This window comes from Oryzias latipes, chromosome 21 (genome assembly GCF_053564925.1).
Source record: "Oryzias latipes strain Hd-rR chromosome 21, Olatipes_Hd-rR_3.1".
Lineage (NCBI taxonomy): Eukaryota > Metazoa > Chordata > Actinopteri > Beloniformes > Adrianichthyidae > Oryzias > Oryzias latipes.
In genome coordinates, this window is record NC_136257.1 from 15980714 (window position 1) to 15996495 (window position 15782).

Genomic DNA, 15782 nt, shown 5'->3' on the forward strand with positions numbered 1-15782 from the left:
TTTTCTGTTTATTTGAGGAGTTTTCAGGTACATCGTTTCTTTGGATACACTCACTTCCCCTCACAATTCAGATTCAGTAGTTGTAATCTATGGTGATTCAAAATGGACTGCATTTTTAATCCTTGGATGGTTCATGTCTTTTGTCCTCCTTTTGTCTTATCAGTTTGATGGACTTGATGATTGGAGCTCCTCTTTTCATGGACAGAGGCTCAGATGGAAACCTTAGGGAGGTGGGACAGGTGAGATGCTGATTTATGAAGCACATATGTAGCAGAGATCAGTGTCATGTTTACATTTAGGTATAAAATCAAGTGTTTCTTGCCATTGTGGATTCTTAATGTTTAATTCTTCTGGAAACGTTCCAGGTGTTTACGAATGAGTTTTAGGGCCAGTTTACAAACAAAAACTTTTCATTTTTAAAGACGTAAATTTAGGAGAAAAAGGAGATAACTGTTAAATCACGTAAATAAAGTTAAAGAGAAAAAAATTCATGAATTAAAAAGAAAAAACACCAAAATTGTTTGTTTATCGGAGTCTTGCTTAAAGATGAAAGATGTGGAGCTTTTTGTGAAGCTTTATTTCCAGATATGGTTTTAAAAACAAAGAAATTCTGAACCTTTTGGTGACTCAAAATCAAATTATTGTTAGTGTTGCCGGCTTTCCAGGGTTCGCTGTTGGTAAAGCGGAGTTTCATATGTAAAATAAAGAGCTCAGTGACATATATGGGTGTAGATGACCACTACTTTATTCAGCCCTGTTTATTTAAATACCCAGAAGTCCATTTGTCACCTTGCCAAAAAGTGCGCCTCCTCAGAAGGGAAGCGTCACACCGATTTTAAGATCTTGTCTTTGGTGGAGGGAGAAGGGTTGAAGTGGACAGCTGCAGGGAGACCGATGGCTTCATCAGGGGGTCATAAAAATGTATAAGTTCAAATCTCGTAAATTTTCTTTTTAGATTTTATTTATTTATTTATTTTTGGTGGCCCTAAAACGCCGTCTTACATGTTTGATGCAGAAATAGGAATCTCAAAAATAAACTGATGAGGAAGAGGAAAAAACTAGATCAGTGCAGGTTTTGAGGTCAGAAGAGAATTTCTGAAACAATTTAATCGTTAAAACACGTGAAGAGAAAAAAGTTGGTGCAGCTCTGTAGAAGTGTGTATTGTGTCCTCTTCAGGTGTCTGTGTACCTGGGAAAAGGTGGGTTTTCCTTCCGCCCTGCCCAGATGCTGACCGGAGTGGAGGTTTATGCCCGATACGGTTCTGCCATCGCAGCGCTAGGTGATCTGAACAGAGATGGATACAACGGTGAGCCAAACTTCCACTTGTTTGCACTTCCACGAGCTTTGGCTAAAAACATCATAATCATAACTAAAAGACCACTAGGAACAATTTTAAATAGATCAATAGATGATCGGAGTTAGACTTTAACAGGCTGCACCAAATACAAATACACAACAAGCTCTACTAGTTCCTATTTAATAATCACTATATTTAATGAATCAAATCTAACTTAAGTGTGTCTTTTATTCTTTTTTTTTAATCATTTCAATAATTCTGTAATGAGTTTGATAAATCTGTGATTTTTTTTTTTTTTTTTTTTTGCTGTCTAATTCATTCGTTTAAAATCCATTAATATGAATGGTGATGATTATTTAACAATATGAGCTTTTCAGTGATCATCGTCCAAATGTTCATCCGTGAAATGATTGGAATTCAGCATTGTTTACGTATTTTTTTCTCATTTTGCAAATATGATTCTATAAAACTGGTGTTACTGCCAGCGCCAGCGCTGTTTCTGTCAAAACACATTTTAGTGATTTATTTTCAGTTGGTGCTTCACAAACATATTCAGCAGAACAGGAAAAACAGGAAGAAAATCCTTCTCCTCCTTTATTCTGGAATCCTTCCAAACTCAGAAAACACTGGAGGGCCAATAAAGCAATATTCAGTTATCGATCCATCATCACTACTTTATTATTCCTGATTAGTATCAGGAAGGCTGCTGGAGCCAATCCCAGCTGTCTGTGGGGACAGATCAGAGGCTCATTCAGAAAGATTTGACAGTACAAGGATATTTGTTTAAGTGCAATTGTTTAATTGAGAAAAAAAAACTGCAAATTATCTGCACACCTTCAGATGTGTGTAATTGTACTTTACAGCCTATAATCATCAAGAACTCCTAAACAAATGATGATATGATTCAAAAAACAAAAGCTTTTATCATGGATTTTGGATAAAAAATGGTAAAGTTGATTGTCTGTCATGAGTGGCAGACACCTGTGGAGCAACACCTCCACCCCTCCTTCTGTCATGTGTAATGTTGCTGTATCCCCTCCAGATGTGGCCATCTCTGCTCCTTACGGAGGCACCGACCGCTACGGCCTGGTCTACATCCATAACGGCCGCTCTGAGGGGCCCAACCCATCACCATCCCAGGTAAACTCTGCCTTCACTTCCACATCTTTGCTCCCTTTTTTACTTCTGTTCAAATGTGGTGCAAGGAGACTGTTTTATAACTTGGACGCTCTGCTAAGAAAGTGATTGATCACCCTAATGGATTAACATTTTCTGCTTAAGCAATTATCCTCTAAACCTCCATCTGGACAGAATTGATGTAAAAGACAATTTTCAGTTTCATTTTTTGTCATGGTGGACTGTCTGTTTGTGACTAAACCACTTCCTCCTTAAATCCTCCCACAATATAAAAAAGCTGACAGAAAATAAAAAGGTAAAAACAGAAAATTCTTCATTTTTACTTTGTTTCTTAGGTTCTGCAGGGCAAATGGGCGTCCAGCTACATGCCTGCAAGCTTTGGATACTCCATGACGGGAAATACTGACATAGACCAGAATGGGTATCCAGGTACACGCCCTCAGCATGCATTCAGGATTAGTATGAAGAGGCCCTGCAGGGAGCCGGTGAAGTGCTGCTGTGAAAACACTGAGTAATGTTTGTATCCTGCAGATTTAATTGTTGGTGTGTTTGGAGCAGACAAGGCCATTTTATACAGGTAATCAGTTCAATCCTACATGCTGCGTTTGAGTGTGTGTGGTATGCGTATGCAGGGCACACGTGTGTGATGTTGCTGACTGGAGCTGAAGAGCTTAACAAGCGAGGCCACCTGTGATATCAAAGAGCTGCTGGCTGTCATTCATTCTGCTCCTACGGGACTCACACATGCTGGTAGAACACGTGACCTGTTCAGAGCAGATGAGCCTTCTGGGTATGGTCCTACTGAGGGTTAAACTCATATTGACTGTCTGCATCCACCCCAAAAAAACACTCCTTTAAATCTAAACTTGAAAGATTGCATCACGTATGAGACAGCTCCACTTCTTGAAATCCTTTCTGTTAAAAAAAATACTAAAGTAGGATGTAACACATTCACTTTTTTTTTTTGGAATGCATCAAATTTAAGACAACTTAGAAATATACTTAAAAATATGCATCTGTCAAACATCAGTTACTCACAGTGGTGGAGGGTGTGTAAAGGTCTAAAAATGTAATCAGAAGGGAAACATGCTGAAAGAAATGATTATTCAGCAGAATTTTGATTTAATAAAGCAAAACATGCATTAGAAACAAATTCCACTTACCGGTATTTATTTTGAACAATAGATTTTGTCAGAATCAGTCTAAATGTATTGGTACTAGTAAAAAAATAATATTATTGCTGTAAATGTAATGTAATATATATAGAATAGAATAGAATAGAATAGAATCTGTCCAAGAGCTCCTTCCTGCAGCGAGGGGCCACAGTCTTTGACTGAAGGAGCTCCTCACTTCTCCCATGATCTTGTGCAGATGATGATGATGAGGAGGAGGATTATCAATGATGGATTCCAGTTTCCGTAACATCCTCCTCTCACCCCAATCACAGACTCTAGGGGACATTCCAGAACGAAGCCGGATCTCCATACCAGTTTGTTCATCCTCTTCCTGTCTGAGCATCCACCCCCTTCCACCCCCACCGGCTTTCTCTGTAGGAGAGGCCAGATGCAATAACGCCATCATAAAAAAACTCTTTTAGAGTCCTGCAAACTCTGAAGGCCCCAGTCTCCTCTGCCTCACCTGCGATTTCTGGTCGCTTCTCTGGCGGCATTTTGTTTTTGCCGAGCAGCAACAGTTGATCGCGTAAACGATGCACTTGCAGACGCTTAAGACCCAGAAATGGTGGAAAACAGTCCAAAAAGGAGTAGCAGGCACGCCACCAGATTTACTATATGTAAAAAAAAAATGTCATGTCCGTTGAAATAGTTGTGGGTCTTTCATGCTTCCAAATGGTTCTCACATCAGCATCTTCAGCCACATGTGAAGTGAGAAACGAACAAAGAAAAGAGAAGCTCTACATGAGTCATCTGTAAGCCCCTTCATCCACCAGAAGAAGGGATTTAAATTCCATACAGACTCATAGCCGACGGATTAAAGACGACGTAATGCATCTGCAATCATGAATGCCCTCATCTGTCTCTGATTTCCATCAATACCAATTTTAACAAATTGAACTAATAAATTAAGAAATAATTCAGGAACTAACAAATTAATTAGCTGTTTTTCAAAGAACTTTATCTGTTACAAGTAAAGATGTCTGGTCAGTTTTTGCCTCGTTTCCACTGAGTGGTCCTGTCCGGTTTAGAACGGTCCAGGCAATTCAGGTGAGTGTTTCCACTCAAAGTTGGATCGTCACGGCGCATGCGGGGTGGAGACCGATTGCGCAGCTTTGCATCATAGTAGTGCGATCACAGCAAAAGCTAAGATATCAACAACTACAGTGGAGCTCATCCAGTTTTTCTTTTTTTGTTGCTTGGCTTTTGGTTCTCCCTACATACAAAGCATTTAATGTTGTTTGAAAGAAGATTGCGAAGAGGAATACAGGCAAAAACATGGACGATAGTTTGCCACTTTCTATTGTTGTATCGACCTTCTGCCAATCAACAGGTTTTATCGTGTGACAACAGCAGCTCTGCCTCAACTCGTCCATTTCATTTTTCTATGGAATGGACCATACAACCAACAGAGGCCCAAAAATGGTTCAATCCGGCTTAATGGGTCCTTTTTATAATGGAAACGCTCAAGATGCCATGCTGGTCTGGACTGGATCGTGCCGCTCAGTGGAAGCATTTGAGTCCACTTTTCTGTTATAGACTGGGTGTTATTTTTTTCTGTGTGCATCTCCATTCACATAATTTTAAAACTAAGATTTTTCTGATTTTGAAAGATTTTAAATACCAAAAAAAATTTTTTGGCCCAAATCCTCTATACACAGTTTGCCTGTTTTTACTGCTTGATCCAAATCTGACGTGACATACTGTGTACAAAGATGTTAAACGGATATGTCAAAATATCTGCGTCTGATTTCCATTATTTTGTTGTTTTATTGCAGTTGGATTACTCCATCTGAATGATGGGGTTCTTGTTTTCAAACGGCAAAAGTTTTCCAGTCATCCATTTATTTTTTACACAATGTGTCCCTTTCGGGGTCACAAGGTTGCCAGAGCCTAACCTGGCTACTGTTGGGTGGAGGTGGGGTTCACCCTGAACAGGTCGCAAGTCTGTCGCAGGGCACACAATAACACACCCATACACACTCACAGTCACTCCAAGGGGCAATTTAGAGTAATCAGTCAACCCATGAGGCATGTTTTTGGACTGTAAGAAGAAGGAACCCACATATGCATGAGGAGAACATGAAAACTCTACATCCAACTGGAATTTGAATCAGGGCCTTCTCACTGAGGCCAAAGCATTAACCACTGTGTCACACTGCAGCCCAGCAAACATGTTAATAGGTTAAATATTGCATCACTAAAGCTGAAGAAAACACCTGAGTCTGCAGCATTGCCATAGTGGTGGTTTTCCTCTCCAACCAAATCAATCAATCAATCAATCAAAACTTTATTTGTAAAGCACTTTAACATCCACTAGAGATCCAAAGTGCTGCACAGGTAGGATAAAATACAATTACAAGTAGAGATAATGAAATATAACAGTGTGAGATAAATGCATTTAGACATTAAAGAAAAACACAATTAGAAACAACAGACTTCAAAAGTTTGAACTCAAATAGAACGGGTAAATGATCAGAAATTCCGAAATCATGACCCTCTTTAACCTCTGCATATAAACCAAGATCTAAAATCAAGTCCAGTGTGTGTCTTTTCACATGAGTTAAAGGATGCACTAACTGGTTCAAGTTAAAAGAACAAATCAATTCCATAAATTCTTTTGTTAGAGGCTTGGACTCACAACACACATGAATGTTAAAATCACCAACAATTAAAATACGATCATATTCTAAAACAATCATTGAGAGAAGATCTCCAAAGTCATGCAGGAAGTCATTGTTAAATTTAGGTGGCCGATAAATCCCAACACAGAGGACTGGAGATCCAAATGTTTTTTCTGGAACTTAAATGTTGTGTGAAAGCGTGTATGTCCTTGGTTGTACGGCACCAGACATGTTTCAGTGTATGTGAGTACTGTGTGTCTGACCCGTGACTGTGTGTGTCAGAGCCCGTCCGGTCATCAGCGTCAACGCCACATTGGACATCACTCCACAGATCCTGAACCCCAAGGAGAAGGCCTGCACTCACCCCGTCACCAACACACCAGTGTCATGGTGAGCTCAGCTTTCACATTTTACTGTTCTTTATGGTGGTTATCACAGTGTTTTTAAATACCGGTAGAGACAAAAAGTTCAGTGTTTATGTTCAGTGCAGAGGCATCTGATTTGTTTCTGTAGAAATAGATGTGTATTTTTCTTTACTAATTTAAACAGATCCTTGATGTTTGAATAAGCATAATACATTAATTGTTACTAGTGCTTTTGCTTCCCATTTTTTACAAAAGATAAAAATAAAATCATCTAATTTCTGGAGTTGACTCTGTCCCTCTTCAGTTTTAAGGTGAAGTACTGCCTGAAGGCCAGCGGCTACAGAGCTCCAGACAGCATGAGTACGTAAAGCACCAACATGGAGTGGTGCACTTTTGAGCCTCTTTCATGTTCCAGTCTTTGTTCTGTCATTGCTTGCCCAGCTATCCACCTTGACCTCCTGCTGGACCGCCTGAAGCAAAAAGAGGCTACGAAGCGCGTTCGCTTCCTGCACAGTCAGGCCTTCCAGTACTCCAAGAACATGACTGTGAGCAGCAACAAAGTCCCATCCTGCGAGGAGCTGGAAGTCTTCTTGAAGGTGAGATCCATTAAGAGAAACGATTAAAAGACAAAGAAAGCCCCTATACTCACAAAGAACTTCCATAGTTCTGCAGTAGAACAATTCATCTCAACTGAAATCTGCAAACTTTTTCACAATGTTTAAATGTGCTGAAATGTATGGTTTCATCAGTATCTACAACATTTAAAGCACCAAACTATGTTTCTCTTTTCCATTAACTTTTCCATACTGCTGGTTTTAAAGATGCACTGATTCCTGTTTATCACAGGGATTGCGCTCTATTTAAAACCGTCTACTAGTTAAAGGCTATAGAACATTTCTGTATCAAAGAAGCAACAAACCTTCTGCTCAATCCGTCTACCTGAAGCTCCACAGTCTGCCTATAAAATAGAAAATAACTCATTTCTTCTCATTGTCTCTATAATTTAAATGAATTCATTTTTCTGTAAAAATCATAAAATACCTTATGTGATACAAGTTTATGTGTGTTATAATCATTTACAAACAAAACCAAACAATCCTTGTATTTTTAGAGAAGATCTTTTCAACACAGTCAGGTCAACCTTTCAGGAAAAAGCACATCAAAGCCTCACTGTGTTCTTTCTTCTGCTTCAGGATGAACAGGAGTTTCGGGATAAGATCACTCCCATCTCCGTTGCCATGGAATACAATTTGGACTACCAGCCTGCTGTAGACCAGAGCAAACTGCTGCCCATCCTGGATGCATCCACGCCCAACAACGTCACAAAGCAGGTTGGTTCTGGAAGACCTGGGGTGTTGATAAGGACGTTGAGTAGGATGTCAATTGTGGCTTATGAGGCCTGAGAGTTTTGAGCTCTAAACTGTTGCAGCTGTGGGTTAGAATCCGAATCAGAAGTACTTTATTGATCCCACATGTGGGAAATTTGTGTGTTACAGTAGCACCATTGTAATCATAAAAGAAAATAGAATCATGTAAAAACAAAATAATTGTTCAAAAAAATAAGGTAGTATAATAATTTTATTGTAATCCGTTTTTGTTTGTTGTTATTTGAAGTTTTTCTATTTGTTCCTTCATTTTTTGTTGTTTCTTGCCTTAATTAGGCTCATATCTTGCTGGACTGTGGAGATGACAACATTTGCAAACCTAACCTCACCCTGTCAGTAAAAAGGTAGGAAATGCCATCATAGTTTCCATTCAACAATAACAGGAGTAATTCTAGGTGTTAAAAAAGATTCTGATGACAACATATCTCCACGCAACATTTCTCTAGTACCAGCTCTTTGTATGCACCTCTTTGCTGTTTTCTGATTGGCTGCAGTGACCGTGAGGAGATCTACATCGGGGATGATAACACTCTCACTCTGGAGGTCGTGGCTGAAAATCACGGGGAGGGAGCCTACGAAGCCGAGCTTCACGTCTTCCCACCGCAGCAGGCCGACTTCATCGAGGTGGTCCGCAGTCAGGTAACATCCGATTCAGGCGCTGCAGGTTCTTATTCCATTCAGAACAAAGTTTGAAAATCTGCCACAACCCAGGCATAGTAGTGAAAGTCTATAGAGAAGTAATGGAACTAGAATAAATGTGTTTCAGTTAACTGACAGCTTCATTTTCCGGCTGTTTGGAGATGCTTCTCGCTGTGGAGAGCTACAAGAGAGAGGGACAGAGTTTCACTGTAATGACAGACATTGTGTTTGAAAATCCAGTAAAAAAAAAAAATCTGTTTACAATTGGTAAAATTTGTTAAATTTGTTGTTGAATTTTTTTCAGGCAGAATAACAGAACTTAGCAGCTGCTTAAATACCACTACAGTCATCTTTTGATCTATTGTAAAAGTTTTCCCCGTGGTCTTTTAATCATGATTATGCTGTTTTTAGCCCAAATAATAAGTGTTGTTTTCTGGGACATAGATTCTGCAGACCGGCAGTAGTTTTTTTAGAAATTAGCCTTTGAGTTGTAAGTTGGGACCGCTTGTGCAGAAGTAAGCCTCTGCTCATTTCCCATGATTCATTTGTTTACGTGATCTTTCGCTAGTTTACAGCCCGTAATGACCCCAACCGTGCAACAAAAATGTATAGCAAAATCAGAGCTATCCAGCCGTACAGTTCTGTTCCAGATCCCAGCTCAAACAAGGAAAACAAAGACGGACATGAATCTATTTGTCTGCAAGCAGATGATCAGAAAGGAGCGGAGCAGGGAGCTTGTAGACCACCCATTGTAGTTTGTACGTCACAACTACAAGCTTTTTCCAAAATCATTTTGTCTGCTCCTGATTCAGCATAGTTTAAAATAAAGAAATACACGAAACACCATTTTGTTCTCAAATTTCGTTTGTATATGTCCTCCATCATGAGAAATGGGTGTGTTTAACATGAAAACTGCTGTTTGATGAGTCCAAATCTACTCTGTTCTGTCGCGGTGGGCTTAATAGGATCTCATTGAGCCTGTAATGTCTGCTGGCGGTGGCAGTATAATGGTGTGTTTAGAGCTGTGACGGTGTGGGATTTTTGATCACCGCGGTGATGAACCAGCAGGGGGCGCGGTATCGGGGTTAACTGCAGCCCCCCCAAAAAAAAAACAAAAAAAAAAAACACACAAAATCCCCCCGCGGCTGCATCGGAAATAAATACAATAACAACGTACTATTCTTTATTAACAAATGACAGTAACAACTAACTACTACTTATCTAACTAATGAACTAACTATGTGGGTGTTGTAGAATGACTATGTGTGTGTGTGAGCGCCCTGCGTCATGTGTAAGACTGGGAGGAAGGAGTGCACACAAGTGTCTTAGGGGTTCGTGTTGATTCTTCTGCAGCTGACCGCTCTCGAGCTGCGCGCGAGCCTTCACCTGTGCTCTCTGGTACAGACATCTTCTCAGAATTTTATATATTGCCCAGTAATAAACAAGACTGCAGACACTTTGTCACCTTTCCGGTAGCCATGAAGCCTGACACCCATGAAGAACGCGGGGCAGGAGGCTCCTTTTTTTTTATACGGACATGTAACGTTGCGCTGCGCAAAATAGTTCCCAAACAATCATATATTATATTATATTAAATTCATCGAACTCTAACAGTGCGCGTTCATGTTTGGTGTTACAGAGTGAAGGAGAAAAGTAATTCACCCCCCCCCCCCCCAACACAAAATCCTCCGGTGGGCGGCCGTGTCGCACACTCAAGAACGCACGCAGCTTGTAATGGAAATGAATACAATGGAAATTAATCATTAGAACGCAGTAAATTTGTCGTATTTCCTCAGAAACTTCTTTTGTAGAAGAGGATGTGTGCGTGTTTCTGAAACCGCACAAGTGTCTGTGTGAGAAGAGGCAGTGACAGCTGCGCGCTGCGCAGGCGGGTGCGGGGAGTGAAGGAGAAGAGTGATAAAAAGTTTTCCCCCAGAAACCCTTGAAGTCTGAACACAGGACTAGCAGAAAAAGCAAATTATCAGCAAAGATGAATGTGTTTAATGTGTTTAATGTGTTTATTATAGTTCCAATCACGCACCATATGCTGAACTTTCACACAAAAAAAAACTTTCCAAAAAAAAAAGTGCAGTGATGTGGTTATCGTCACAGCCCTAGGTGTGCGTTTCCCTTAATTGCTCAGGTTCAAGTCCATTAAAAGTATAATAAAAAGCTTAAATACATAGATGACTAAAATGTACTTAACATACTTGGGGGGTTTATTTGCACTGCAGATAACCTTCTGCATGACAGATGAAGGACGACACAGACTTGAGTTTTTATTCAGTACGGACAAAACCTCTTGCTGCAGACTGATGCACATCTTCAACAGGAGACTTTGGACAGAAATGAATGCAACCTTGTCAGGCTTATGTGCTAACAAAGATTGAAATGATCCAACAAAATGTTGAGTTTGTGGTACAAAAAGGTTTTTATCTGTCAATTAGAATGAAAAAGTGCAGTGAAGCTAGAAACAATTTCTTTAGAATAAACACAGAAAAATGTGGACTGGATTTGTTGTATGAAGGTTCTGTGTTCTGGTCGGGTTTCCTAGACTCTCTCCAGGCTGTCCTGTGCTTACAAGAAGGAGAACCAGACCAAGATTGTAGTGTGTGATCTGGGAAACCCCATGAAGGCAGGAACCAAGGTCAGTAAACAACAGCAGGTCCTCTTGATCTGATGTGTGCAGGTTTGGTTTACTTAACATTTCTCAATGGTCAATGTGAGTCTGAATTTGATGAAACAGCTACAACCATGTGAGTGTGAATGGATCCCTGCTATCTGATTGGTTTCTTGTCACTGGACAGATCCTTGCTGAGCTGAGGTTCAGCGTGCATCAGCTGTCTGAGGAGGATACTAAAGTCAAGTTTGACCTGCAGATAGTTAGGTGAGACCTTTCTTGCATCCAGAGCCCCTGCTGCTGTTTCAGAGGGCCCACTAAACAGATTGAGCAAAAAGGTGGTCTTTTTCTGTTTTCACTGGTTCTGGAGAAGCAAACAATTCTTTCACTGCTTGTTCGTTTCATGCTGCATCCCTGAAGTCCGTCATTGAATCGAACTTGAGTTACTTGTTTTTCTGTCACCTCCGTGTGGGGCAGAGACCATCGACCCCCCACATTTATCCTGCATGTGCAGGCAGAGCTGCAGGATATTCTGCAGCAGTTTGCATGGGGTGAGGGCTTCCTCTCTAACAAACCAGGAACTCTCAACCAAAGACAGGATTGAAATGCAAAGATTTATTGCATTTTGTGACCCACACCTGATTGATGTTTTTCAAGCCTGAAGAAAGATTGCTGATTGTAACGAGAGGACAGGCTTGTCTGCATTTGTCTTGATGTTTACTACACAATGAGACTTTTTAAAAAAATGAACATCCATCCCCTGTGGAGGCTCCTCGCGCCCCTCTGATCTCCTCATGTTCCTCTGAGCCTATGGACAGGTGGGTTCTTCATGAAAGCCTTTAGCTGCTCTTTCTGCCCTCCTCCTTTCCTCTCATTATGAGTGCATCACAGGAACAGTAGTGTTAGCAGTTAAAGTCTGGAAATTTTCATATTTTCTGAATCGTTGGATTTGTTTTGCTGATCACAATTATTTTATATAGGTTTGCGTATGTTTTCAGTTCACCCTGTTGAATCTGGGAGATCTCCACTTTTCTCTCGTACTTTTAGTTGCTACAAAGCTTCTGGTGGTGAATGGATGATCGGCTGCAGATCTCTGAGATGAGCAGGGGGTTTGCTGTTGTTCCTAATCTAACCTGTGTTTGTGTTTAAGTTCTAACCAGTTTAACAACACCAGTGCAAAAGTCACCAGCACCATCAACCTGGCTGTTCTGGCTAAAGTTTCCATCAGAGGGTAAAACTCTTTTTCAAACCCCTTCTGTTCAGACGCCTGTGATTTCCTGTCCTTTTTTTTATTTTTCCATCGATCAAAAATGTGTAAAGTTGTGTGACTCGTAACCTGTTTGTTGATGGATGTAGTCTGTGGGGAGATATAGGTCTGAACTAGTGTGTGTTCTTTTCAGCTCCTCGTCTCCCAGTCAGGTGCTGCTCCCAATCGCCAACTGGAAGTCTAAAGAGCCCCCGCTGATTGGGGACGACATCGGGCCGCCCATCATCCACGTCTATGAGGTGAGAAAATCAGGCATACGCCTTTGATTCAGACGTGGAGGAAGTGGGGCTTCGGAAGAATGAAATGAAACAACTTTTTTCTTTAGTATTTCACCCTTTCTTACTTTATTTTTCTTTCTAAGCTCCATGTGACAGCGTCTCTGCTCAATATGAGTTAGCGCCAAATGCGCCAATTAGAGCGGGGTGGGGTAGACCCACAGCTATGCAAAACTTTGCACAGAGGGCAGACGTAGAGAGAAAGGTGCAACTCATTGTAATGGAAAACTTAAAGTCAGCTGTTACATCCCACCCCAGGGGGAGGGAAAAAATAATTAACATTAAAAATAAAGTTAAAGCTGGTGGGGTTTAAACTGCCGTCTGGAAAACTGTAAATCATCCCTGCTAAATTTAAGCTGTGGAGTACCACAAGGGTCAATATTAAGTCCAACACTGTTCATCCTATATCTAAATGACATACACATGGAGTCAAATACACTAAAATACTTTTTATATGCCAACAACAAAAGTATAGTATGTAATGGGGAGAATCTCAGTAAAGTAGTACAAATAGTAAATACAGAGTCAGGGAAACTAAAACAATGGTTCTGCAAAAATAAACTCTCTCAATGTTAACAAAACTGAATTCAAGATATTTTGGAAATTGTCACATTCCTGCAGATTTAGAAATAAAAGTTGCAATTAATAGTCATGTTTGGAAAGAGAGAATGAAATCGAGTTCCTCGGAATAAACCACAAAATAAGCTGGAAGCCACAAATAAAGCAAGTCAGAGCTAAACTTGCTAAAAGCTTAGCAGTGTTGGGAAAAACGCTTCATACACTCACTCACAAAGCACGTTGTTTCATCGATAACACTACCACATTTACAGTGTAGAAGTTTGGGGAAATACTTATAAAGCAAATCTACAGGGTTTGTAAATCTTACAAAAAAGCAATTTGAATAATTCATGGTGTGGATTATGGGACACAAACAAATGCACTATTTTTAAAGTCGGGTTTATTGAAATTATTGGAACTAGTTAAACTTAAAACAGCACTCATCATGTATAAAGCCAGAAATAGCTCACTTCCAATAAAATACAACAAATGTTAAAGGACAGAGATGTGGTTTTGGAATTAAGAAATCAGCTGAACCTCAAAAAGCATTTGCATTCACACTGAAAGAAAATAAAAGAAAATGTGAAAGGACAGAAAGAAAATTGTGGTGTGGATTTATGGAACGGGTTGGATGAAGGTTTAAAACAAACCAAAATTTTACATGTATTCAAAATAACCTACGAGATGTCACTGATGAAACTTTTGAAGGCTAGAAAGGATCAATAAAAACAAAAAAATGCCACTTCTGCATAGGTGCTGTGCAGAAGTTAATGAGAATGTTTTGGAAAAAACAGTAAATAGAAACCCCCAAATCATCAGGTGTTTTTTCTGTCTATTTTAAATGCTTGTGTTTATTTTCATTTTTTGTTTGAAATAAAGAAAAATTAAGTTGACAGTTGAAAACTTTTTAGAAGTAACTGATTGTGCACTTGTACACTTAAGGATCTTTTGTATTTTTTCTTTACATTACAGCAGGCTTATTATAAACCAAATGAAAAGTTTTGCTTCATTGTTACTTGCTTTTCAGCCAATTAAAAAAAGATTTTTAGTTTTTTGTTGTTTTGCATGACGGTCCTACACTGAGCCACCTGACCTATTCAACATATTTGCTGCATCCCTAACATGTCATTTTAAAAAAAAGAATAAGAAAAATCCCCTGAGCATATTTTTATGTGCAGTTTTTATGTAAAGTTTTTGCACCCACAGTCTTTCTGTAACCAGTCCAGCAGCACCTACAGTCTTTCTAGGAACACAGAAGCTCCAAATGTAATTTTATTTTTTTATTTTTTATCTGACTGACTGTAACAGACTCAACCCCCCTGTGGGTCCAACTTCCCCAGGACAGTGAAATTAGACCTTAAAGGCCCTGAAGGGGATGTTTATTAGAAAAACATCAGGGTTGTGATATTGGTTGAAAGATCCGATTCACTAACCTAAAATAAACATCTTTAACCAAAACTTCAACCAGTGTGACTCAGAAAGAAAAACCTGGTTACTTAAGTTTTCCAGATTCCAGAGTTTTTCTTCAAGATAATGAAGTGTAAATGAAATATATGTACAAACAAACAAGTAAACAAGAATGAATGTCAAATCCATTCACATTTTAGTTTCCTAAAGTTCAGCCCACTGTTGTTCTTCCACAAAGGGAACATTCTTAGAACATTCTAGCACACTGTATGCTCACATGTATTTGCTAAATTCAAAGTTTTTCATTGGACTGGAAAGATGTACTGATCAGTTTTTGCTGACATCACGTGTGTTGTCCGCCAATAGCAATATAATCAATTTCTCGATTTGAAACAGTTTATAATGGTAGTTCAATTCGATGAACAACTTGCCTCATACAGATGATCTAGTTGGATTTTAGGAATAGAAATCGATTCATTGATTAGTCGTTGTGAATATTTTTTCTATCTGCATCCATTACTTTCTTATTCAAATCTTATGGTGGTCGTTTCCGTTAATATGGAAGCTCTCTTTGCAAAATGTGGTTTTTAGTTCTTTGTCTCTACATCTGTTTGTGAATAAATCCTAAAAAGGGTTCTGCTCTTCCAGCTCGTGAACCACGGGCCCAGCACCTTTAGCAAAGCCTCGCTGAAGGTGGAGTGGCCGTACCACTACAGAAACGGCTCTCTGCTCTACATCACCAGCTTTGAGACTCAGGGACCCATCAACTGCACCACAGACATGATGATCAACCCGCTCAACGTCTCTGTAAGACATGTTCACCTCCTCTGACTCCTAACTTCTCTTTAAACCACTACTGTTAGAGTCCAGAGCTAACATGACAGCGGCCCATCTCCATGAGACCTGCCTCCAAACTTGGCAAAACAGTTTTCCACAAAAATCTTTCAGAGCAGCTGAATGAAAACAAAGATCGATAAAACACTTGTGTATTTTCAAAATTTTTGCTGAAACTGCAGTGTCATTTTCAAGTCTTTT

General features: G+C 39.7%; 1 protein-coding gene across 1 annotated transcript in view; it reads left to right on the top strand.

The window, feature by feature from the left end:
• itgav (integrin, alpha V) overlaps positions 1-15782 on the top strand; it is a 44877-nt gene that overhangs the window by 23500 nt on the left and 5595 nt on the right. Inside the window, exons 13-28 of the mRNA XM_023950649.2 lie at positions 164-239; positions 1178-1307; positions 2341-2438; positions 2771-2864; positions 2967-3012; positions 6514-6621; positions 6901-6956; positions 7038-7192; positions 7790-7927; positions 8258-8325; positions 8476-8620; positions 11175-11267; positions 11428-11507; positions 12391-12471; positions 12641-12746; positions 15396-15554. Coding sequence (XP_023806417.1) covers positions 164-239; positions 1178-1307; positions 2341-2438; positions 2771-2864; positions 2967-3012; positions 6514-6621; positions 6901-6956; positions 7038-7192; positions 7790-7927; positions 8258-8325; positions 8476-8620; positions 11175-11267; positions 11428-11507; positions 12391-12471; positions 12641-12746; positions 15396-15554 — 1633 coding nt within the window. The remainder of the gene's footprint in view (positions 1-163; positions 240-1177; positions 1308-2340; positions 2439-2770; positions 2865-2966; positions 3013-6513; positions 6622-6900; positions 6957-7037; positions 7193-7789; positions 7928-8257; positions 8326-8475; positions 8621-11174; positions 11268-11427; positions 11508-12390; positions 12472-12640; positions 12747-15395; positions 15555-15782) is intronic.